This window comes from Salmo salar, chromosome 22 (genome assembly GCF_965601325.2).
Source record: "Salmo salar chromosome 22, fSalSal1, whole genome shotgun sequence".
NCBI classification, from domain to species: Eukaryota; Metazoa; Chordata; class Actinopteri; order Salmoniformes; family Salmonidae; genus Salmo; species Salmo salar.
The window spans coordinates 32,557,501-32,584,676 of NC_138312.1; the positions used below are offsets into that span (position 1 = coordinate 32,557,501).

At 43.3% G+C, this 27,176-nt stretch overlaps 1 protein-coding gene and 1 non-coding gene across 2 annotated transcripts in view; both read left to right on the forward strand.

Moving 5' to 3' along the window:
* LOC106583187 (testis-expressed protein 264 homolog) overlaps positions 1-27,176 on the forward strand; it is a 159,127-nt gene that overhangs the window by 44,639 nt on the left and 87,312 nt on the right. Inside the window, exon 2 of the mRNA XM_014167091.3 lies at positions 9,776-9,997. Coding sequence (XP_014022566.3) covers positions 9,776-9,997 — 222 coding nt within the window. The remainder of the gene's footprint in view (positions 1-9,775; positions 9,998-27,176) is intronic.
* trnat-ugu (transfer RNA threonine (anticodon UGU)) lies at positions 1,124-1,199 on the forward strand. Its single transcript has one exon. It is a non-coding gene; the product is annotated as a tRNA-Thr (tRNA).

Consider the following 27,176-nt stretch of genomic DNA (forward strand, 5'->3'; position numbering starts at 1 on the left):
AGGGAGAGGTCCAGCGGAAAGCAGCCAGTCTACCTGTCTGATTCGATTGGCCAGAAGCATTAAGCCTACATGGGAAATGGCCTGGAATTAAAAGCTTGTTTCAAAGTTTATTCGCTACGTGCACAGGATACAACCGGTGTAAAACTGTACAGTGAAATTCTTACCTTGAGAGCTTTTTCCAAACAATGCATTGATAGTAGTAGTAATAATAATATACACTTAACAAAAATATAAACACAACATGGAAAGTGTTGGTCCCATGTTTCATAAGTTTAAATAAAAGATTCCAGAAATTTTCCATATTCACAAAAACCTTATTTCTCTCAAATTTTGTGCACAAATTTGTTAACATCCATGTTAGTGAGCATTTCTCCTTTACCAAGATAAATCCACCTGACAGGTGTGGCATATCAAGAGGCTTATTAAACAGCATGATCATTACACAGGTGCACGTTGTACTGGGAACCATAAAAGGCCACTCTAAAATGTGCGGTTTTGTCAAACAACACAATGCCACAGATGTCTCAAGTTTTGAGGTAGCATGAAATTGGCATGCTGACTGCCGGAATATCCACCAGAGCTGTTGCCAGAGAATTTAATGTTCATTTCTCTACCATAAGCCAATGTCGTTTTAGAGAATTTGGCAGTACGTCCAACCGGCCTCACAACCGCAGACCACATGTTACCCAGGACCTCCACCTGCGGGATTGTCTGAGACCAGCCACCAGGACAGCTGATGAAACTGGGTTTGCACAAATGAAGAATTTCTACACAAACTGTCTCAGGGAAACTCATCTGCGTGCTCGTCGTCATCACCAGGGTCTTGACCTGACTGCCGTTTGACATTGTAACCAACTTCAGTGGGAAAATGCTTACCTTCGATGTCACTGGGATGGTGGAGAAATGTGCTCTTCATGGCTGAATCCCAGTTTCAACTGTACCGGGCAGATAGCAGACAACGTCTATGGCGTTGTGTGGGTGAGCAGTTTGCTGATGTCAATGTTGTGAACAGAGTGCCCCATGGTGGCGGTGTGGTTATGGTATGGGCAGGCATAAGCTACTGACAACGAACACAATTGTATTTTATCGATGTGCATTCAAATTGCCAGAGATACCGTGACGAGATCCCGTGTGGCTCAGTTGGTAGAGCATGGTGTTTGTAACGCCAGGGTTGTGGGTTCGATTCCCACGGGGGACCAGTACGGAGAAAAAATGTATGAAATGTATGCATTCACTACTGTAAGTCGCTCTGGATAAGAGCGTCTGCTAAATGACTAAAATGTAAATATAAAATGAGATCCTGAGGCCCATTGTCGTGCCATTCATCCACCGCCATCACCTCATGTTTCAGCATGATAATGCACAACCCCATGTCGCAAGGATCTGTACTCAATTCCTGGAAGCTGAAAATGTCCTAGTTCTTCCATGGCCTGCATACTCACCAGACATGTCACTCATTTGAGCATGTTTTGGGATGCTCTGGATCAACGTGTACGACAGTGTGTTCCAGTTCCGCCAATATCCAGCAACTTCACACAGCCATTGAAGAATAGTGGGACAACATTCCACAGGCCAAAATTACCATCCTGATCAACTCTATGTGAAGGAGATGTGCTGCTCTGCATGAGGCAAATGGTGGTCACACCAGATACTGACTGGTTTTCTGATCCACTACTTTACTTTTTTTTTTTTTAAGTTATCTGAGACCAACAGATGCATATCTGTATTCCCAGTCATGTGAAGTCCATAGATTTGGGCCTAATGAATTGATTTAAATTGACTGATTTCCTTATGAGCAGTAACTTTGTAAAATCTTTTAAAATTGTTGCATGTTGCGTATATTTTTGTTCAGTGTAGATAAACTATATATAAGCAAGTTAAAGCGTACTGTTAGCTAGCTAAAGTTAGCTGGCTGGCTCACTAGCTAACATTACGTGTATGATCTGTTTAGTAATATTATTTGTATCTCAGAAAGCCATTTGCATTCCTAGTTATAGCCAATGTTCCCTCAAATGTTTTCTGCCACTGAGCAAGTTTTAGATCTGCTGAACGGATTCTTGAACGTTGTGAACATTCTGCCACTGTGGCTTGCCATCAAAAACAACAGAGAAAAATGCATCCCATAACATTTTAACATGGAAGTAGCCTACAGTAGCAGCAAATGTGTGGTGTTCAATGTAGGCCTACATTCCATGAGACTTTTGAAAAAAACAAACATGCAGGACTTGACATTAATAACCTGTTTATCCACTTGTCCTTCGGACAAGGTGACTCAAAATGTTTTTGGTTTGTTTGATACAAGAAACCACTTTACAAATGAAAATTCATTATTATTGCCAAACCATTATTACAGAGAATCAGACAAATTATGCTACGCTCTGCCTATTGGCTACTTAACTTAATCAAGACCATCTCAAAATACAGCACTGCCCCTTTAAGACATAAACAAAGCTCTTTACCTGACATGCTTTTCAAAGATGGCTAGAAATGCAAACATTTTGTGCTCTTGTAGGAAGCAACCACTCCCCCATTGTTGACTAGAAATTGCCTATAACTGGGAAAATAACTAACTTTCGAGCAAATATGAACAAATGTGCACAGATGGCTACATGCAGCTTTCGCTTTGATCTCAAAACCAGCGCATCTACTCGCAATAAACACACTCCAGTTCAAAGTGAATGGCACAGATCCATACAGTGCCTTGGGAAAGTATTAAGACCCCTTGACTTTTCCACATTTTGTAACATTACAGCCTTATTTTAAAATGGATTAAAAAAATCCTTAGCAATCTACACACAATACCCCCATAATGACAAAGAAAAAATCTAAAATACCTTATTTACATAATTATTGAGACCCTTTTCTATGAGACTCGAAATTGATCTCCAGTGCATCCTGTTTCCATTGATCATCCTTGATGTTTTTACAACTTGATTGGAGTCAACCTGTGGTAAATTGATTAGATATGATTTGGAAAGGCACACTCCTGTCTATACAAGGTCCCACAGTGGACAGTGAATGTCAGAGCAAAAACCAAGCCATGAGGTTGAAGGAATTGTCCGTAGAGCTCCGATGCAAGATTGTGTCAAGGTACAGATTTGGGGAAGGGTACCAAAACATTTCTGCAGCATTGAAAGTCTCCAAGAACACAGTGGCCTCCATCATTCTTAAATGGAAGAAGTTCGGAACCACCAAGACTCTTCCTAGAGCTGGCCACCCGGGCCAAACGGAGCAATCTGGGGGGGAAGGGCCTTGGTCAGGGAGGTGACCAAGAACCTGAGTTCCTCTGTGGAGATAGATGGTTGTCCTTCTGGAAGGTTCTCCCATCAGGCCTTTATGGTAGAGTGGCCAGACAGAAGCCACTCCTCAGTGAAAGGCACATGACAGCCCGAGTTTGCCAAAAGGCACCTAAAGGAATCTCAGACCATGAGAAACAAGATTCTCTGGTCTGATGAAACCAAGATTGAACTCTTTGGCCTGAATGCCAAGCGTCACATCTGGAGGAAACCTGGCACCATCCCTACGGTGAAGCGTGGTGGTGGCAGCATCATGCTGTGGGGATGTTTTTCAGCGGCAGGGACTGGGAGACTAGTCAGGATCGAGGGAAAGCTGAATGGAGGAAAGTACAGAGATCTTGATGAAAACATGCTCCAGAGCGCTCAGGACCTCAGACTGGGGTGAATGTTCACCTTACAACAGGACAACAACCCTAAGCACACAGCCAAGACAACGCAGAGTTACTTCGGGACATGTCTCTGAATGTCCTTGAGTGGCGCAGTCAGAGCCTGTACTTGAACCCGATCGAACATCTCTGGAGAGACCTGAAAATAGCTGTGCAGCGACCCTCCCCATCCAGAATGGGAGAAACTCCCCAAATACAAGTGTGTCAAGCTTGTAGCGTCATATCAATAAGACTCGAGGCTGTTATCGCTGCCAAAGGTGCTTCAACAAAGTGTTGAGTAAAGGGTCTGATACTTATGTAGATGTAATTTCTGTTTTAAATTGTTATACATTTGCAAAAATTCTAAAAACCTGTTTTTGCTTTGTCATTATGGGGTATTGTGTGTAGATTGATGAGAAAACACCCAGATGTAATCAATTTTATAATAAGGCTGTAACATAACAACAAAATGTGGAAAAAGTCAAGGGGTCTGAATACTTTCCGAATGCACTTTAATAAATTGACCATCTCGGCCTCAATTTTTAGCCAGTTGTTTTCCTAACTACTTTTTGCTGCCCCTTTAATTCAGCCTGAAACAGCCCAAAGTCATAAGATATCTGCAGTCTTTCCATTGTGAACCCCTATTAGTTTCAATTTCAGTCAGCCTGGGAATGTCTTGTCTTTGTCGTGGGCCTATTGGGGCGGGGGGGTTGGATTAATTGCTTCCAATCAGCCACCTTAACAACAATTGCAACCGACAGGCCGTCTCTCATCTCACACAAAATGGTGGGGAGAAAGATTTGATGTCTGGGTCTCTTTGACTGACTTTGTCCTTCCTGTTCTCTCAATCTCCTCTCCTCACTGTCAGTGTCATTTGACTTTGATTTGCTCTTTGTGGATGGATATCTAGTCTACTCCATAGCCCAATTCTTATTAGGCTAACACATGGAGAGAGTCGGACTTCACATAGACCCTTACAATCATGGCATGTAGTATTGCCTATCAACTGTAGTGCAGTGCAGCTTTGGTTCACAATCACACAGCCTCTAAGCTCCATCCATCCCATCACAACAGTCAGTCAACACACAAACTGCACTGTACTGGAGCCTGATCACACAAGATTTATGGGGGCAGCAACTTTCAAAATATATGAGCGAACAAGCAATATTTTATACACTACTCTGAAGATGATGTCCCACGTCATCCTGTTTCTGTGGAACTTTTACATATGTTGGACTACACAAACTAACCAAGAAAGATGAAATTGCGAGGGCATTGCTGTAGTTTGAAACCAGCAGTGCTAAATCAACCTAGAATGAGGACACTAACGGTGTCCCCACTACTGTGACAGGATGGGTGGGGAATCCTGCCACCAGAACCCGGAGAGGAGAGAAACCCACCCTACTGTGTGTTAGGCTGAGAGAAACCCAACTGTGTTTACCTACCCTGTGTGCTACTTCAGCATCAGTCAAGAGGTGCCGGTTTCCCATAGCCAGATTATGCCTAGTCCTGTATTAACAATATTTCTAAATGAAGAATCTCCATTGTGATTTTTTTTGTTGTCCAGGACTAGGCTTAATCTGGGTCTGGGAAACTGGCCCAAACTGTGGTGTTAAGTGGACATCATGTAGGCTCCCCATAGACGGTGAGCTGATGATCCATTCTTTAACCGGCCTGTTAACCAAGGATTCATCAGGAGACTAAATGACCTCATGCCACATTGCCAATCCAGACTAATATTTAGATTTGTAGTCCTGCCTGGCTGTTAAATTGTCATGTGTGATACTTGGCTAGGCAGAGTGCATGGGGCTCCATCATTATGTACATCTCTTCTCTTCTTGGACTGTAATACAAAGGTTAGGCTTTTCTCCTCCTAGCTGGAAAAACAAGTATGTGTCTGTGCCCCCGCACTGTCCTCCCTAAAGCGCTAATGCTTTAGCGATGAGCCATTGGAAAATGGGCTGATTTTGAGAATAATTAATTCCTAGAAGTGATACCCGGGAGGGAAGAGCAGCAGAGAGACCGGGAGCGGGGAAGATGAGTGTAAATCCTCATTACATGTCTGCTAATAATGAATTACCTATGCCAGCCATACCTTTTTATTGTTGGAGAGCCCTCATCTGTCAGAAAAGGCCCTCACACCTCCAAGCAAAGAAATGCTTTTGAAATTACTTTTCTTCCCAACAGCTCTCAGGAGACCTGGTTTAGAGAGGAACTGGGGTGGAGAGAGAAGGAGAATCGCACCATTTGTGAGAGGATGCGTCTGCATTAGGAAATAATGAGCATTCTAAAGCATGGGCAGGAGCATAAACAACGGTTGTTAAAGTTGACTGGAGGGAAAATTGAGGGACCTCTGGCAGTTTGCGTAAACTCTAGCTATGTTTTTGGTGGTGTTGATGTGATGGAGCTTACACCGTGTGATGTGCTGAATTAGTTTTCTGAGGCTTGGCGATGCAACTTGACAACTACACCGTCCAATTACGGCGCGGATAGCTCCACTGTCTTCCCATTAACCAACGAGCCAGTTGTTCGCCTGGGCCAATATAAGGGCACTGTCAACTCTCCTCAGCCTCTTCTTTGGATTGATGCCTAGCTCAAGAGCCCAGTGAAGCCAGCTCTGTGTTTCAGAGCAACTGTTGGTTGCAACTGTGGTTGGCTTTGAGAACACAGCTCTCTGCATCGGACAAACTGACTGGCAGAATTCTCCTAGTGCGTTACATATCTCAGACATAAATCTAACTTATATATATATACATACATACATACATACACACATCCACACACACACACACACACACACACACACACACACACACACACACACACACACACACAGCTAGAAGAAGAGGAGAGAGCAAGAAGGATACTCCAAAATCTCCTGATTGCCTGTAGTCTCTCTGGGGTGTGTTATCTGTAGTGGAGGAGAGATGAAATCAAGTGTTACTGATTGTGTTTGTGTCTGCCACTGTGTGTCTGCGTGTGTGTGGTCTGTGCATGCGCGCACAAGTGTGTGTGTGTGTCAGTTGCGGTCTGTGCCGTTTTAAGATGAGGGAGGACGTTTTTGTTTTATTTAATTTTTTATTATAAATAAGCATGGCCTTCTATTACAGCATATTGGATGACTGTCGTTCATATTCCATTCACCCAGCTGAATGTAACATTGATAGATTTAGGCTACTACATGATACTAGAATTGTCCCTATACCCATCATGAGGTTGCGAAAAAACCTTTCCAAGCCAAACCTTCGTACCATAACTGCTACACTCAGCCTACATCATTGTCACTGTGAAAGTAAAGAAAATACAAAAGAATCTCTCATGCTTTTTCATGTTTGTAGAAATGTATTTGTTCAAAACTGTTCAACTATTGTCTTTCTCCCTCTGAGTCAACTACTCACCACATTTTCTTCACTGCAGTGCTAGCTAGCTGTAGCTTATGCTTTCAGTACTAGATTAATTCTCTCTTCCTTTGATTGGGTAGACATATCAATTTATGCTGCAAGAGCTCTGATAGTTTGGAGGATGTCCTCTAGAAGCTGTCATAATTACTCTAAGTCTATGGAAGGGGGTGAGAACCATGAGACTCCTAGGTTTTGTATTGAAGTCAATGTACCCAGAGGAGGATGGAAACGGTCTTCTGGCTAAACCTATCCTGGAAAGTGCTGTTGAGGCTACTGTAGACCTTCACTGCTACGGTAGACCTTCGTCAAAACAGTGTGTTTTAATTATTTGGTGACGTGAATATATTTAGTATAGTTTTATCTAAAAAGGATAACTTAAAAAAAAAAAAAAATTCACAATTAAAACATTTGAAAAAATTCACTGAGGATGCTTCTCCTCTGAGGAGCCTCCACTGGTGTGTGTGTGTGTGTGTGTGTGTGTGTGTGTGTGTGTGTGGGCTGTGAGTGATAGCAGGAGCTCTAAATAATATCATTAGCAAGCGAGCGCTATATTTTGGTAACAAGCCTAGGGAGGGAAGGTAGGTAGGTAGTATCAAAAACCTAGGCAACAGTGACTAGGGTCTGGTTTCAGTGGCGTACTATTTTGGTATAGAAGAACTACGCCACTGCCAATGCCACTACCTTATCCGCTTAAATAAAGCAGTAGCTAGCAAGATGGAGAACACAGAGGTTATTCTTAATGAGTGCACCTTCTCTAAAACCACTGCAAACTTTTTGCCTGCAAATGTTGGTTTCCAATCACGGTGTTCTGCCTTGTGATTTGTTTGGAGAGTTGTCTGTCTGAAGAGGGCCCCGTATCGAAGTTGCCAAAAGAGACCGTCATTGAAACCAGACCCTAGTCACTGTTGCCCAGGGTGGGGTTTCCGAGACTACGCGAAAAAGGGAGAGATGGTTAGATAGTGGGACGAAGCCGTGGGAGGGCAGGGGCCATCTCTCCTTTTATTTAAATGGATGTAGCTGTTTCTTATCATAGCCTGGCAGTATTGACACAAGCCCTGTTGACAACCAACACCTTTTATCATGCTCATGTAGGAAGGTGGGCGATACACGCAGCCAAGACAATATAACTTGTACATCGACAGCCTGGACAAAAGCAGCATCCACATGGGCCGTTTTTAGTGTTGATTGTGTACTAAGCCGCTAGGAACACAGCCATTGTGATTCATTCTAATACTTGCATGGCCCAGCCACTGGTCAGGAAGGCAATTAAAGGGATGTTTTGTTGGTTGGGGAGTAGACTATAGCCCATACCTAGAGACACTTGTGACTTTCTTCACCATTTTTTGATCTTGTATTCCCCTGTACCAAGGCCTGGCTTCTTTATGGTATTGAAATGTTTATTCAAAAAAGTGTAGTGGGGAGAGCGAAAGGAGCAAGAGAAAGGAATTATGGATGGTTTAATTATAAGATGTGTGTGTGTGTGGGGGGGGCTGTCAGGGATGTTGATGAAGAGCGCTAGATGCCATCTGTGCTCCCTCGCCATGCCAGCATCCACAGGCGGGACCAGTCACACCAAGGAAGACCGTCACAGGCCTACAGGAACAGCGCCTAGCCCAGAAGCCATGTCTCTGAGATCTGACCTCGTGCCATTCTTATGTCACTGTATCACCAGCTACCAGACAGACTGCAGCAAGACTGGAGCCCAGTGTGATTGGCAGCTCGCTGTCTGATGTCCACATGTACTGATGTTGAAAGATTCTCCCATTCCTTCTGTTGTTCTCTTGTACTGGCTGTTCTGATTGGAGGACTGTGAGGATGGATGGGGATTTACACTGTGTACAAAACATTAGGAAAACCTGCTCTTTCCATGACATAGACTGGCCAGGTGAATCCAGGTGAAAGCTATGATCCCTTATTGATGTCACTTGTTAAATCCACTTCAATCATTGTAGATAAAGGGGAGAAGACGGGTTAAAGAAGGATTTTTAAGCCTTGAGAAAATTAAGACATTGATTGTGTTTGTGTACCATTTAGGGTGAATGGGCAAGACAAAATATTTAATTTTAAGTGCCTTTGAACCAGGTATGGTACAGATGTAGGATCTTAATTTGAGCCAGTTTGCTTCAGCAGGAAAATAATCCTGCAGCAACAGGAAATGTGAATTATTATGTTGATTATAATTAATGGACATTTATGTAGAGGTTGATACATTTTTCGTTAGGGCAAATCATGTTTGACATTTCAAGTGGAAATTACAAACTTTAGAAACCTTTTTTAAACCTAAAATACAGAAGTTTTCATTGTAGGAAAATATTAAGCAATAAAAAAGTGAGTCAGTTAAGATCTTACATCTCTAGTAGGTGCCAGGCGCACCAGTTTGAGTGTGTCAAGAACTGCAACACTGCTGGGTTTTTCATGCTCAACAGTTTCCTGTGCACATCAAGAATGGTCTACCACCCAAAGGACATCCAGCCAACTTGACACAATTGTGGGAAGAATTGGAGTCAACATGGGTTAGCAAAATGTTTTGTTCACACAGTGTATATGTACTGAACTTAATATTTGACATGTGTTTTGGTCTAATTTTGTATCCATCTCCATCTCTAATTCCCCCCCCCCCCCCCCCCCCCGGTCATCTCAATATCACTCTCACACACACACACACACACACACACACACACACACACACACACACACACACACACACACACAGGTGCCCGATGACCAGTGTCGCTACATCATTGGCAGTATCCTGAGCGAGGGAGATGAGAAGCCTGACGAAGAGCTCCAGAAGCTGTATGAGAAGTTTGGCTTCAATGTGCTGTCCTTTCCCGAGGTGCCCCTGGCTGTGACCACCACCTTCCCCTCCACCACCCCCCTGTCCCACTGGCTGGCACCCTACAGAGTCTACCCCGAACTCCGCAACTACATCATGGTATGTACCATACATCATTGGAAGTTACCTAGTCCTCTTTATTCCTATGTGGTACCAGAGAGGATGAGGTGAAGCGAGAGGGGTAACTGGGCACAAAATTTGTCTTCTCCAGCAGATTATGTTTTTGTTGTAGTTTGCTCACCAAGCGAGGAGTTTTTGTACGGAAGTCAATGAGAGCTTGTCAAATGTGTTTATTTGCCACATGTGGTTTATTTGATCGGATAGATGTTTCGTAATGCTTAGGTTGTTACGAGTATACTAATATTTAAAAGTAGGACACGTGACATCCCGGCAACTTAACAGTTGTGCCTGTTATCACAGTCGTATATGCCCTCTCATTGGCTAGAAGGGTGCCACCTGATCTTGCCGCCTCATGACTGCTTTCCATTTTTGAAGACATTTATTTTCATTGTTAGAGCGGATGGTGGAGTATCTGGTCAATATAATGGATAATCTGTGGTGGTACATAAGGCTTACATCCGATTAGGCTGTTGTCACAAACTGTCGTCCTCTATTCTGTCTTTGTCAAAAGTCCTCCATGTTTGTGCTGTATATGTTCAAAATCAATTCAAATCAAATTTTATTGGTCACATACACATGGTTAGCAGATGTTAATGCGAGTGTCGTGAAATGCTTGTTCTTCTTGTTCCGACCATGCAGTAATATTTAACAAGTAATCTAACAATTTCACAACAGCTACCTTATACACACAAGTGAAAAGGAATGAATAAGAATTTGTACATATAAATATATGGATGAGCGATGGCCGAATAGCATAGGCAAGATGCAGTAGATGGTATAGAGTACAGTATATACATATGAGATGAGTAATGTAGGGTATGTAAACATGATATAAAGTGGCATTTTTTAAAGTGACTAGTGATACATTTATTACATCAAATTTTTCATTATTAAAGTGGCTAGAGATTTGAGTCAGTATGTTGTCAGCAGCCACTCAATGTTAGTGATGGCTGTTTAACAGTCTGATGGCCTTGAGATAGAAGCTGTTTTTCAGTCTCGGTCCCAGCTTTGATGCACCTGTACTGACCTCGCCTTTTGGATGATAGCAGGGTGAACAGGCAGTGGCTCGGGTGGTTGTTGTCCTTGATGATCTTTTTGGCCTTCCTGTGACATCGGGTGGTGTAGGTGTCCTGGAGGGCAGGTAGTTTGCCCCCGGTGATGCGTTGTGCAGACCTCACTACCCTCTGGAGAGCCTTGCGGTTGTGGGCGGAGCAGTTGCCGTACCAGGCGGTGATGCAGCCCGACAGGATGCTCTCGATTGTGCATCTGTAAAAGTTCTTGAGTGTTTTTGGTGACATGCCAAATTTCTTCAGCCTCCTGAGGTTGAAGAGGCGCTGTTGCGCCTTCTTCACCACGCTGTCTGTGTGGGTGGACCATTTCAGTTTGTCCGTGATGTGTACGCCGAGAAACTTAACTTTTCACCTTCTCCACTACTGCTCCCTCTGCTGTTTCCTGAAGTCCACAATCATCTCCTTTGTTTTGTTGAAGTTGAGTGTGAGGTTATTTTCCTGACGCCATACTCCGAGGGCCCTCACCACCTCCCTGTTGGCAGTCTCGTCGTTGTTGGTAATCAAGCCTACCACTGTAGTGTCGTCTGCAAACTTGATGATTGAGTTGGAGGCGTGCATGGCCACGCAGTCATGGGTGAACAGGGAGTACAGTAGAGGGCTGAGAACGCACCCTTGTGGGGCCCCAGTGTTGAGGATCAGTGGGTTGGAGATGTTGTTTCCTACCCTCACCACCTGGGGGCGGCCCGTCAGAAAATCCAGGACCCAGTTGAACAGGGTGGGGTCGAGACCCAGGGTCTCGAGCTTAATGACGAGTTTGGAGGGTACTATGGTGTTAACCTCTATGGGCTAGGTGGGACGCTAGCGTGCCACCCGTGGTGCACTCCATCAACAGCAGGTGCATTTCAAGAGCGGCAAATTTGAATCCAAATAAATGTCAAAATTCACATTTTTCAAACATACAACTATTTTACACCCTTTGAAAGATAAACATCTCCTTAATCTAACCACGTTTTACGATTTCAAAAAGGTTTTACGGCGAAAGCATAAATTTAGAGTATGTTAGGACAGTACATTTACAAGAGTTGTGTGTAATGTTTTGTCAGGTCAAAGACAGGGTCACCAAAACCATAAAACCAGCTAAAATGATGCACTAACCTTTTACAATCTCCATCAGATGACACTCCTAGGACATTATGTTAGACAATGCATGCATTTTTAGTTCTATAAAGTTCATATTTATATCCAAAAACAGCGTTTTACTATGGCATTGATGTTGAGGAAATCGTTTCTCTCCAATAACCGGCAGTCAAGTCAGCGTCACAAATTAAATAATTAAAAATAGAAAACATTGGTAAAATATTATATTGTCATTTAAAGAATTATAGATTTACATCTCTTGAACGCATTCAACTTGCCAGATTTAAAAATAACCTTACTGGGAAATCACACTTTGCAATAATCTGAGCACTGCGCCCAGAAAAATACGCGTTGCGATACAGACTAGACGTCATGTTGGGGAGATCTAAAATCGAAAATACTATGTAAATAATCCATTACCTTTGATTCTCTTCATCAGATGTCACTTCCAGGTATCACAGGTCCATAACGAATGTAGTTTTGTTCAAAAAAGCTCATCATTTATGTCCAAAAATCTCCGTCTTGTTAGCACATGATCTAAGCCAGCCGGACTTCTCGTCATGAACGAGGGGAAAAAATATATTTACGTTCGTTCAAACATGTCAAACGTTGTATAGCATAAATCATTAGGGCCTTTTTTAACCAGAACATGAATAATATTCAAGGTGGACGAATGCATACTCTTTTATAACGTATTGGAACGAGGGTACCCAACATGAACTCGCGCGCCAGGTGTCTAATGGGACATCATCGTTCCATGGCTCTTGTTCGGTCAGATCTCCCTCCAGAAGACTCAAAACACTTTGTAAAGGCTGGTGACATCTAGTGGAAGCAATAGGAAGTGCCAAAATATTCCTCAGCCCCTGTGTTTTTCAATGGGATAGGTTTAAAGGTAATACAACACATCAGGTATCCACTTCCTGTCAGAAAATGTCTCAGGGTTTTGCCTGCCAAATGAGTTCTGTTATACTCACAGACACCATTCAAACAGTTTTAGAAACTTTAGAGTGTTTTCTATCCATATATAATAAGTATATGCATATTCTAGTTACTGGGTAGGATTAGTAACCAGATTAAATCGGGTACATTTTTTTTATCCAGACGTGCAAATGCTGCCCCCTAGCCCTAACAGGTTAAATGCTGAGCTGTAGTCTATGAACAGCATTCTTACATAGGTGTTCCTCTTGTCCAGATGGGTTAGGGCAGTGTGCAGTGTGATTGCGATTGAGTCGTCTGTGGACCTATTGGGGCGGTAAGCAAATTGGAGTGGGTCTAGGGTGTCAGGTAGGGTGGAGGTGATATGGTCCTTGACTAGTCTCTCAAAGCACTTCATGATGACGGAAGTGAGTGCTACGGGGCGATAGTCGTGTAGCTCAGTTACCTTAGCTTTCTTGGGAACAGGAACAATGGTGGCCCTCTTGAAGCATGTGGGAACAGCGGACTGGGATAGGGATTGATTTAATATGTCCGTAAACACACCAGCCAGCTGGTCTGCGCATGCTCTGAGGGCGCGGCTAGGGATGCCATCTGGGCCGGCAGCCTTGCGAGGGTTAACACGTTTAAATGTTTTCCTCACGTTGGCTGCAGTGAAGGAGAGTCCGCAGGTTTTGGTAGCGGGCCATGTTGGTGGCACTGTATTGTCCTCAAACCAAGCAAAGAAGTTGTTTAGTTTGTCTGGGAGCAAGACATCGGGGTCCGCGACGGGGCTGGTTTTGTTTTTGTAGTCCGTGATTGACTGTAGACCCTGCCGCATACCTCTCGTGTCTGACCCGTTGAATTGCGACTCTACTTTGTCTCTATACTGACGCTTAGCTTGTTTGATTGCCTTGCAGAGGGAATAGCTACACTGTTTGTATTCGGTCATGTTTCCGGTCGCCTTGCCCTGATTAAAAGTAGTGGTTCGCGCTTTCAGTTTTGTGCGAATGTGTACACGACTGTGATTATAATCAAAGGGAATTCTCTTGGTAGATAATGCGGTCGGCATTTGACTGTAAGGAATTCTAGGTCAGGTGAACAAAAGGACTTGAGTTCCTGTATGTTGTTATGATAACACCACGACTCGTTAATCATAAGGCATACACCCCCGCCCTTCTTCTTACCAGAGAGATGTTTGTTTCGGTTGGTGCGGTGCGTGAAGAAACCAGGTGGCTGTACCGACTCTGATAACTTATCCCGAGTGAGCCATGTTTCTGTGAAACAGAGAATGTTAGTCTCTCTGGAAGGCAACCCTTGCTCGGATTTCATCTACCTTGTTGTCAAGAGACTGGACATTGGCTAGTAGTATACTCGGGAGCGGTGGGCGATGTGCCCGACTACGGAGCCTGACCAGAACACTGCTCCGTCTGCCCTTTCTGCGGCGCCGTTGTTTTGGGTCGCCTGCTTTGATCCGATCCATTGTCCTGGGTGCTGGACCAAACAGAGGATCCTCTTCGGGAAAGTCGTATTCCTGGTCGTAATGTTGGTAAGTTTACGTTGCTCTTATGTCCAATAGTTTCTCCCGACTGTATGTAATAAGACTTAAGATTTCCTGGGGTAACAGTGTAAGAAATAATACATAAAAAAACAAAATACTGCAGTTTCCTAAGAACGCGAAGTGAGGCGGCCATCTCTGTCGGCGCCAGATGTTATGTTGTTTAACCTCTCTGGGCTAGGCGGGACGAATTCGTCCCACCTACGTAACAGCCAGTTGAAGCCTGTGGCGCGATTTTCAAAACCTTAAAAATCCTATTACTTCAATTTCTCAAACATATGACTATTTTACAGCTATTTAAAGACAAGACTCTTGTTAATCTAACCACACTGTCCGATTTCAAAAAGGCTTTACAACGAAAGCAAAACATTAGATTATGTCAGCAGAGTACCAAGCCAGAAATAATCAGACACCCATTTTTCAAGCTAGCATATAATGTCACAAAAACCCAGAAGACAGCTAAATGCAGCACTAACCTTTGATGATCTTCATCAGATGACAACCCTAGGACATTATGTTATACAATACATGCATGTTTTGTTCAATCAAGTTCATATTTATATCAAAAACCAGCTTTTTACATTAGCATGTGACGTTCAGAACTAGCATACCCCCCGCAAACTTCCGGGGAATTCGCTAACATTTTACTAAATTACTCACGATAAACGTTCACAAAAAGCATAACAATTATTTTAAGAATTATAGATACAGACCTCCTCTATGCACTCGATATGTCCGATTTTAAAATAGCTTTTTGGTGAAAGCACATTTTGCAATATTCTAAGTACATAGCCCAGGCATCACGGGCTAGCTATTTAGACACCCGGCAAGTTTAGCACTCACCATAATCATATTTACTATTATAAAAGTTTGATTACCTTTTGTTGTCTTCGTCAGAATGCACTCCCAGGACTGCTACTTCAATAACAAATGTTGGTTTGGTCCAAAATAATCCATCGTTATATCCGAATAGCGGCGTTTTGTTCGTGCGTCCCAGACACTATCTGAAATGGTAAATCAGGGTCGCGCGCATGGTGCAATTCGTGACAAAAAAAATCAAAATATTCCATTACCGTACTTCGAAGCATGTCAACCGCTGTTTAAAATCCATGTTTATGCTATTTTTCTCGTAAAAAAGCGATAATATTCCGACCGGGAATCTCCTTTTAGCTAAACAGAGGAAAGTAAACAAAGCTTTCGGTCGACGCGGGCGCGAGCCTGAGTCTCACAGTACTGTAACCAGCCACTACCCAAACACGCTACTTTTTTTCAGCCAGAGCCTGCAAAGCCACGATTCAGCTTTTTACCGCCTTCTGAGAACCTATGGCAGCCGTAGGAAGTGTCACGGGACAGCTAAGATCCTCACTCTTCAATAAACAGAGACAAGAAGAACGACACCTTGTCAGACAGGCCACTTCCTGCCTGAAACCTTGTCAGGTTTTTGCCTGCCAAATGAGTTCTGTTATACTCACAGACACCATTCAAACAGTTTTAGAAACTTTAGGGTGTTTTCTATCCATATGTAATAAGTATATGCATATTCTAGTTACTGGGTAGGAGTGGTAACCAGATTAAATCGGGTACGTTTTTTATCCGGCGGTGTAAATACTGCCCCCTAGCCCTAACAGGTTAATTCATCACGCTAAACAGAGGAGCTCTTTATAGTTGATTAAGAATGAATTTAAGGTAGGTGTGGGTCCCTGGGCCCATATGCTGAGCCTCCATGTCCTCAGGCCTGGCTCCAGAAAAGATATTGACATTTACTGATGACATTTACACACATGGATTCATTCAGGGGCATCCCTCTGCATGCATAATGCCCTGGATGTGATATGATTGGAGTCTGTCTGTGTCATTACGTTGCCCTCTTTAGACACAGCGAGCACCATCCCCCTACCTCTGCACCATCCCCCTCTCTCTCTCCTACACTCAGGCTGCTGTGGTCAGAGAGGTCGTAAATTCCTGGAGGAGAATCTTCCTCATGGCCAGACAGTATAGAGAGAGAGTGAGTTTCATAGAGAGAACAATGGAATTTCTTCTACCTCACAGAACTGGAGAACCGAACAATAGTCATGTTCTGGAGAATGTATAAAAGATCGGTGAAGTAACGAGCTACGAACTGGTCCGTTTGGTACAATTTTGTGAAACTCATGAGAGACAATACAGCCACATTACCATAACCCTGTTTATACAAGAGTCTCAGTTATGAGGCTTACATCTAATTGTTGTATAAAATGAATGAGTAAAGAGGAAACTATTTGTGAAATTATATAATGTGATTTTAGACTGTTTAATGAAGGAAACTCCAATTCCTTTTGGAGTTTCACTAAATCATAGGCTCGTCCATGAGCGCAGACATTGAGCTGGCGTCATGGGACCGGCCCTTTTTGCTCCTCCGAATAAAACCCCCACCTTGGGGATTTATCTTCAGCCCAGCTTACCTCGATAACCACGAGAGGGCTAAGGTTGCAGACCATGCATTTCTCTTGCTGAATTCTTAACCGTACCACGTGGTTAAACTCTTAGACTATCGATACCGACAGAATAAGAACAAATATTTGATACTAATTACTAGTCTGCAGCCAGGAATTATGTACCCGTGTAAGCGAGGACCGACAACCGCTGAAACCTCTATTCTATAACGACGTTAACCTGTTAGGGCTAGGGGGCAGTATTGACACGGCCGGATAAAAAACGTACCCGATTTAATCTGGTTACTACTCCTGCCCAGTAACTAGAATATGCATATAATTATTGGCTTTGGATAGAAAACACTCCAAAGTTTCTAAAACTGTTTGAATGGTGTCTGTGAGTATAACAGAACTCAAATGGCAGGCCAAAACCTGAGAAGATTCCATGCAGGAAGTGGCCTGTCTGACAAGTTGTGTTTCATCTGGGCTCTTTTTATTGAAGACTGAGGATCTTTGCTCTAACGTGACACTTCCTACGGCTCCCATAGGCTCTCAGAGCCCGGGAAAAAGCTGAACGATATCGAGGCAGCCTCTGACTGAAACACATTATCGCTTTTGGCAAGTGGCCGATCAGAGTACTATGGGCTTAGGCGCGTGCCCGAGTCGACCCCATGCTTTATTTTCTTTCGTCTGTTTACCTAAACGCAGATTCCCGGTCGGAATATTATCGCTTTTTTTATGAGAAAAATGGCATAAAAATTGATTTTAAACAGCGGTTGACATGCTTCGAAGTACGGTAATGGAATATTTAGAATTTTTTTGTCACGAATTGCGCCATGCTCGTCACCCTTATTTACCCTTTCGGATAGTGTCTTGAACGCACGAACAAAACGCCGCTATTTGGATATAACGATGGATTATTTGGGACCAAACCAACATTTGTTATTGAAGTAGAAGTCCTGGGAGTGCATTTCTGACGAAGACAGCAAAGGTAATAACATTTTTCTTATAGTAAATCTGACTTTGGTGAGTGCTAAACTTGCTGGGTGTCTAAATAGCTAGCCCTGCTATCTACTGAGAATATTGCAAAATGTGCTTTCACCGAAAAGCTATTTTAAAATCGGACATATCGAGTGCATAGAGGAGTTCTGTATCTATAATTCTTAAAATAATTGTTATGCTTTTTGTGAACGTTTATCGTGAGTAATTTAGTAAATTCACCGGCAGTGTTCGGTGGGAATGCTAGTCACATGCTAATGTAAAAAGCTGGGTTTTGATATAAATATGAACTTGATTGAACAAAACATGCATGTATTGTATAACATAATGTCCTAGGGTTGTCATCTGATGAAGATCATCAAAGGTTAGTGCTACATTTAGCTGTGGTTTGGGTTTATGTGACATTATATGCTAGCTTGAAAAATGGGTGTCTGATTATTTCTGGCTGGGTACTCTGCTGACATAATCTAATGTTTTGCTTTCGTTGTAAAGCCTTTTTGAAATCGGACAGTGTGGTTAGATTAACGAGAGTCTTGTCTTTTAAAATGGTGTAAAATAGTAATATGTTTGTGAAATTGAAGTAATAGCATTTCTAAGGTATTTGAATAACGCGCCACAGGATTCCACTGGCTGTTACGTAGGTGGGACGATTTGGTGCCACCTACCCTAGAGAGGTTAATGAATGTTACTCTGAACTATCCATTCTAACCACAGCAGAGAGAGAGAGGGCGGACAAACTCTCCAACAGAAACAAACTTTTCAATAGAGATCCCGACGACACACTGAGCATAAATATATATATATTGATTGCAGTTATTCCCGAATGAGTGAGCGTTCATGTGCAAATGATTAGCATTTCAATTGTTATAATTATCAACTTTGTAGTGTCTTATCTCAGTTGACCCCCACTTCCCTTTTGTCCACCAAGCCGTGATGCCGGTTTATCCCACTAGGGAAACTCCGCTATCATTTCCTTGTAACTATCTAGACAGGAAGACCACGTCTCATAGGGACGGCATGGAAGAGCACCAGTAAGCCAGTGACTCGGCCCCTGTAATGGGTTTAGAGGCAGAGAATCCCAGTGGAGAGAGGGGAACCGGCGAGGGTGGTTCGTTGCTCCAGTGCCTTTCCGTTCACCTTCACACTCCTGGGCCAGACTACACTCAATCATAGGACCTACTGAAGAGATGAGTCTTCAATAAAGACTTAAAGGTTGAGACCGAGTCTGCGTCTCTCACATGGGTAGGCAGACCCTTCCATAAAAAAGGAGCTCTATAGGAGAAAGCCCTTGCCTTAACAGGAAGCCAGTGTAGGGAGGCTAGCACTGGAGTAATATGATCACATTTTTTGGTTCTAGTCAGGATTCTAGCAGCCGTATTTAGCACTAACTGAAGTTTTATTGAGTGCTTTATCCGGGTTGCCGGAAAGTAGAGCATTGCATCAATTTTGGACAGAAAATTTCTGATCTTTGCAATGTTACGCAGATGGAAAAAAGCTGTCCTTGAAACAGTTACATGATTAATTAGTTTAATCGCGTAATAATAATTACAGACAGTTATTTGATAAAAATAAGTCTTCAGTTTTAATGATGCCAAAGACACAATGTCTGTCTGTGGCTGGCTATGGGGTTCAGTCTGAAAAGATAAAGGGATCTATAGGGTCCCCAAAATTTTTTTTGTATGAATTGCAGGGTCTTTTGATTTAGGATTATATGAAGGTAGAGTGGCCCACCGGCACCATCTGTATGTGTGTTACCGGCGCCTTGCTCCCGTACAAGCTAAACATCTTCACCCACTTCAAGGAAACTATAGTGCCGCCGTCACTGGCCACCTCCGCAAACGAGGACTCTGAGCTCTCGTTCTCAATGGTCGACGTGAGTAAGACATTTAAGCATGTTAACCCTCGCAAGACGGCATCCCAAGCCGCGTCCTCAGAGTATGTGCAGACCAGCTGGCTGGAGTGTTTACGGACAAATGTAATCTCTCCCTATCACAGTCTGTTGTTCCCACTTGCTTCAAGATGTCCACCATTGTTCCTGTACCTAAGAAAGTGAAGATAACTGAACTAAATGACTATCGCCCCATAGCACTCACTTCTGTCATCATGAAGTGCTTTGAGAGGCTAGTTAAGGATCATATTACCTGGATCTTATCTGACACCATAGACACACTACAATTTGCATACAGTCCCAACAGATCCACGGATGATGCCATCGCACTGCACACTGCCCTATCCCGTCTGGAAAAGAGAAGTACCTAATGTAAGAATGATGTTCATTGACTATAGCTCAGCCTTCAACACCATAGTACCCTCCAAGTTCATGACTAAGCTCAGGGCCCTGGGTCTGAACCCCAACCTGTGCAACTTGGTCCTGGACTTCCTGACAGGCCAAACCCAAGTGGTGAAGGTTGGCAACAACACATCCATCACGCTGATCCTCAACACGGGGGCTCCAGAGGGGTGTGTGCTCAGCCCTCTCATGTAGTCCCTGTTCAGTCATGAGTGGTAACGCACATCTCCAACTCAATCATCAAGTTTGCAGACGATGCAACAGTGGTAGGCCTGATTACCAACAATGACGAGACAGCCTACAGGGAGGAGGTGAGGGACCTGACAGAGTGGTGCCAAGAAAATAACCTGTTCCTCAACGTCAACTAAACGAAGGAGCTGATTGTGGACTTCAGGAGACAGCAGTGCGAGCATATCCACATCGATGGGGCCGCAGTGGAGAGGGTGAAAATATTAATGTTTGTCATCGTGCACATCACTGACAACCTGAAATGGTCCATCCGCAACAGCGCCTCTTCAACCTCAGGAGGCTGAAGAAATTTGGCTTGTCCCCGAAGACCCTCAGTGACTTCAGATGCACCGACGCTGTATCACCGCCTGGTATGGCAATTGCACCGTCCACAACCGCAAGGCTCTCCAGAGGGTCAGCCCAACCCTGCCTGCCCTCCAGGACATCTAGAGCACCCGGTGTCACAGGAAGGCCAAGAAGATCATCAAGGACCTCAGCCACCCGAGCCATGGCCTGTTTACCCCGCTACGATCTAGAAACCGGAGACAGTACTGGGACCGAGAGACTGAAAACAGCTTCTATCTCCATGCCATCAGATTGTTAAATAGTTACAACTGGCCGGCCTCCGCCCAGTACCCTGCCCTGAATTTAGTCACTGTTACTAGCCGGCTACAACCTGGCACTCAACCCTGCACCTTAGAGACTGCTGCCCTGTGTACATAGGAATTGAACACTGGTCACTAATAATCTTTACAAACATTTAAACCCACTTCATATGTGTATATACTGTATTCTAGTCAAGACTCATCCTATATAACTACTGCTGTACACAACTTTTCTATTCACATAATGTCAATATTATACTCACCATCCTAGACATATGTATTTATATTCCGCACTCTGACATTGTTCTTTCTGATATTTCTTAATTTCTTCTTATTTTTGGGATTTGTGTGTATTGTAATACAAATTATCATAAGCATTTTGCTGCACCTGTGGTAATTTATGCAAAATACTGTATGTGTATGCGACCAATAGTCAAATTTTATTTGATGGATTCACGAATGCGATAGTCAGAGGAGTTGGCTCAAGCACATACAGATCTGGGACCAGGCTATACAATATACATCTGGGTGTGCGGCTTTCTCTTTAAACTGTTTAGTAGTTGAGAAGTATTTTTAGGCTGACGCTGACCATGTTTGTGCTGACAGTTGCTAAGGTACTGCCAACAGTGCCAGTGTGGCATGGGAGTGGCACTTTGGTCTGTTGAGCCCTCCATCTGTTGTAGAGGTGTGTTGGCGGGCACAGAGAAGGAGGCAAGAGAGCGACACACAACTGAGTCTCTGCCCACTGCTCACTGCCCTGATACAGCCCTGTCAGCACATGCAGACAATTACTGAAAAGCTTGAGTGGGTTTGACTGATGACATGGCATTATGGATTGTATTCAGCACCATGCAAGACCACAATAAAACCTTAACTCAGAATTACATAATGACGTCTGTTGAAGGCTAACGGTAGCCTTTCGCCTTGGTGTCCCATGACTAAGGGACCTACTACACCAAGTGGAAGCAGAACAGCAAAAATAATCTAGCCATCAAACCAAGTAATAATCTCACACCACATTACACCTGTCTTCTGTTACATAACCATGGGCAGGCTATGTGTCTGCTAGCCTGCCTATAGCTGATGTCAGCGCGGTGAAAACAGCATCATGTCCTACTCGGGGCAGAGAAAGGCCCGTAATGTGGTGTGTCCGAGTCCATCAGCTGACAATGACTTGACCTGGGTGCTGTGACAGATCATTAAACCCCCTGCTCCCGTCTCTGTCTGTCCATGAACACACTACTGTTAACTTCTATGGGCTAGGTGGGACGGTAGCGTCCCACATGCGGGACACAGCCAGTGAAATATCAGGGCGGCAAATTGAAAAACAACAAAATGTCATAAAACAACTTTCTCAAACATATGACTATTTTACACCATTTTAAAGATACACGTCTCCTTGATGTAACCACATTGTCCGATTTCAAAAAGGCAAGACAAAAATAATCACACAGCCATTTTCCAAGCAAGGACATGTGTGAATAAAACCCAAAACACAGCGAAATGAAGCACTAACCTTTGACAATCTTCATCAGATGACACTCCTAGGACATTATGTTACACAATACATGTATGTTTTGTTGGATAAAGTTGATATTTATATCCAAAAACAGCATTTTACATTGGCGCGTGACGTTCAGAAAATATTTTGCCTCCAATACTGCCGGTGAATCAGCACAACAATTTACAAAAATACTCATCATAAACATTGATAAAATATTAAACTATTATTCAAAGAATTATAGATGAACATCTCCGTTATGCAACCGCTGTGACAGATTTAAAAAAAAAAAAAAGCTTCACGGGGAAAGCACACTTTGCAATAATCTGAGTACGGCGCTCAGAAAAATACACCAGGCAATACAGATACCCGCCATTTTGAAGTCGTCTAAAATCATAAATAGCATTAGAAATATTCACTTTGATAATCTTCATCAGAAGGCACTTCCAGGATTCCCAGGTCCACAATAAATGTTGTTTTGTTCGATAAAGTCCATAATTTATGTCCAAATAACTCCTTGTTGTTTGCACGTTCAGTAAGCTACTCAAAATGTAGGAAGTGTGCCGAAAATTTCACGACAAAAAGTTATATTTACGTTCGTTCAAACATGTCAAACGTTGTAAAACATCAATCTTTAGGGCCTTTTTAACTTAAAACTTCAATAATATTCCAACCGGACAATTCCAGTGTCTTGGAAAAACGTTTTGGAACACAGCTACCTACCCACGTGAATGCGCGTAATTGTGGCCTGTCATTCTCCCGGTCATCAGACTCCAGGAGGTCTTGTTCGCTCTCTGTTGACTGCAAAAGCCTGAAACACGTTCTAAAGACTGTTGACATCTAGTGGAAGCCTTAGGATAGTGCAAATTGTACCCTAAGTCACTGTATACTGAATAGGCCCAGTCTTGAAAAACTACAATCCACTTCCTGGTTGGATTTTTTTCTCAGGTTTTTGCCTGCCATATGAGTTATGTTATACTCACAGACACCATTCAAACAGTTTTAGAAACTTCAGAGTGTTCTCTATCCAAATCTACTAATAATATGCATATTATAGTTTCTGAGCCAGAGTAGTAACCTGTTTAAATTGGGTATGTTTTTCATCCGGCCGTGAAAATACTGCCCCCTAGCCCAGACAGGTTAACATCCTCAGCCTGAGGAGTCAATGTGAGTGAGGTCCGGGCTGTATGTTAGTGGGGTTAGTGCTGTCAGTGGTATGCATGGGGGCCACAGCTAGGCTAATAAATAATGGAGGGTAATGTTGAGAGGGCTGGTGTGAGGCTGGAGTTTAGATTAGGAGTAGGGCTGTGGCTGGGCATGTGAATAATTGAGCATGGTGGGGAGGAGACCAGAGAGGGGGGAGCCTCCAGTGACAGTTCTTACTATAGTACTAAACTCTGTCCCACTCTGCTAGTCTTTACTGCCAGGAGGCAGGCTGGTGGTGGGAGCCTAGCTTCTTTATGGCCCCATCATATCTCTAAAAGGCAGGTGAAATCAGTGGAGTTTTAGCACAAGAGCCAGTGAGAGGCTTCCTGGCATTTGCAAGCCTGACAATGAAACAGAAGGGTTAAGTGGGTGGTCTGGCAAAGTGGGTTTCATGCATTCTGCCACACTCAGGTACATGTGTTTTCTCCCACTGGCCATATGCTCAGCCTGCCTGTCTCCTAGGGCCCTGGCCCCACTCTTGGCTCTATCGGCTCCAGGCTCCCAGAGACCAGGCTACAGGCTGTCAGAAAAGCCGGTTAATTGCAGAGCTGCTCCCATCTCTCCCTGGAGCTCTCCCACTCCACAGTCCAATAGCCCCCCTGTTCTCTAGTTTAGCCCTCCTAATCTCGCACCCACTTACTCTGGCAGGAAGCAAGCTGCCTCACAGACACTCTGAAATACACAACAGCATGTCAGACAACACAGTCAAACTCCTTACATTTCACATTTTCGATTTATTCAATGATTTTACGAAGACAAATGGATTATTTACTGTGGGGGCATGTGTATGCGTTTCTGTCACTGTTTTGGTGTGTGTGCCTGTGCCTTTGCAGCATTCAATGTAAAAACAGCGGCAGCGTGCGTATGTATGTGGACTGTGTGAGCAGAGCTTGATGGTGAAAGGAAATAAATTAGGGGAAAAAGCAGGAACAGGCATACTATATTAAGGGGATTGCAGTGGGCTCTGCCTGATCTTTGATCTCTGTTTTGCCTTGGCTTAGATGACATGACACATTTTGTCAATGTGTGTTCTTATCTTGTGGATTCAAGTGGTTGCTATTGGCCTTGACCTTTTAAGGAAATGGATACACGTTTTCTAAGATGTTACTGGAACTGCCAGAGTTGAGTAGAAACAACCGTGCGATCAATCAAAGTGCTGCTGCTTTTATTGCTTTGTTTTACCTTCTACATAGAACTGTAGGATAGTTATTTTATCACCTTGTTGTTGTAGGAAAGTTCCTGCACAGCATGATATGCAAACTTGTAGTATATTCAAGGTTATAAAGGCTTCTAAAGTTAGACATTTTCACTTTAATTTGCCCTAAAAAATGTAGTAACCCCTACAAAATGTCCCATGAATTATAATCAACACAATAATTCACATTTCCTGTTGTGAGAAACTGGTCAAATTAAGATCATGCATCTATACACTGAATTAGTGGAGGAGCAACAGAATGGGAAAAATGGGAAATTACAGCCAAGAATGTATGCAATATTGAAGCTCCAGCATGTATGTGATTTTATGCAATACTTTCCTGGTCATTGGCTCGCCAAGACAGCAACAAGTTGGCACCCAGGCTAATTCACTATACGACTGTACCCCATGGCCATGATGTCGCAGTGTAGTTTAGTCAATAACATTGGTAGGGTCCAGAGTTTCTCCTGATCAGGACACAACTCCTGGCCCTAGTGTTTAGTTTGGTGGATAGTTGCATTAATAAATGATATAGAGGTGACCCTTCTTCTCTCCTTTCTTCTCTCCTGAATGGTGGCACCTTCCCAGTTTGCTCCAGCACCCTGAGAGCTCCAATCCTGTCATGGTTTATTCACACGCTGCTCTTCTTCATATTCTTTTGATGTTATTATTTGTTGAATTAAACATAGAAAATTGCTTCTGCTTGTCCACAGCATCCATATTTAATGTCCTGGCCTGATGAGTGTAGCAGGAGCTGGAACCGAGAGAATTTCAGGTGTATTCACCTAGAAAACCACATCAACCAAATCAGCCACCACTCACTGTGAAGTTCACTTCCAGCCAGCTATCCAGCGCTGTGAGGAAGCGTGTTTTGAACGTGTTCATGTGTGATGCCTATCCTTTTACTGAAGTGAGGCTGTTCGCTGATGCCATAATGATCAGCCAAATGGATTTCAAAGTATGTTTCGGCAAGTGTTTGTATTCCTGGTCATATTCCTCAGGGTGTTGAGACATCCCTCTGTAGTGATTGTCAGGGATGGGTGTGGGGTCTGATATTGTCACAGTTGTTCTTACATTGTTACTGTATTCTCCTTCCTACTATTACACATGTCTGTCTGTCTCACCACTGTGCCAGCTAAGAGCCTGTTTTGGGGGGACTCTAGCATTTACAGATACCCCTTTACCATCAGTTATTACTTGCATGATAGGTTATGAGCAAGGATAGCATCAGCAATTCTCTGCACCTGTCATATGTACACACTAACACACATTCTCAAACTTTGACACACACACACACGCATGCACACGTGTCCACACTATAGGAAATACTTACATAGAAAGCCATAGAACAGGCTCCAGTGAATGACATCTCCCAGTCCACATGCTCTTACAGATGAAGAGTTGCCTCTCTCTCTCTGTATCCTTCTCTCTGTATCCTACTCGCTACTGATTTAATGGACGACAACAGGGGCCCTGAATACCTCACCTCCATATTAGAAGACTCATATTTGTTGATAACCAGACTGTTATTGACTGAGTAATAAGAATGATCTCTCAAAGACAGGGCTCCATTTGGAAAGATATAAGCCTACCTATTTATGTTTTAGTTGTCCTCCTCCCTTTGTTACTAAAATAAACAGTAATTTCTGTGACCGTCTGTGGTCATACATATCTCCTGTAAGACTCTCAGGATGTTTAGGCCCCAAAGGAGGGATGTACAATCAGTATGCAACCGGCTGACCCATTGTACTCAATGACAATACGATAGGTAGTCTCTTGTGCCAGCCCTAACATTAGTAGCTGTGTGTATATGTGTGTATGCATGTGTACGTGTGTGTGCGAGTGTGTTGGCATGCAGTCTGGCCAGAGCTACAGTTGAAGTCGGAAGTTTACATACACTTAGGTTGGAGTGATTAAAACTCGTTTTTCAACCACGCCACAAATTTCTTGTTAACAAACTAAAGTCTTGGCAAGTCAGTTAGGACATCTACTTTGTGCATATCACAATTCCGGTGGGTTAGAAGTTTACATACACGAAGTTGACTGTGCCTTTAAACAGCGTGGAAAATTCCAATAAATGATGTCATGGCTTTAGAAGCTGATAGG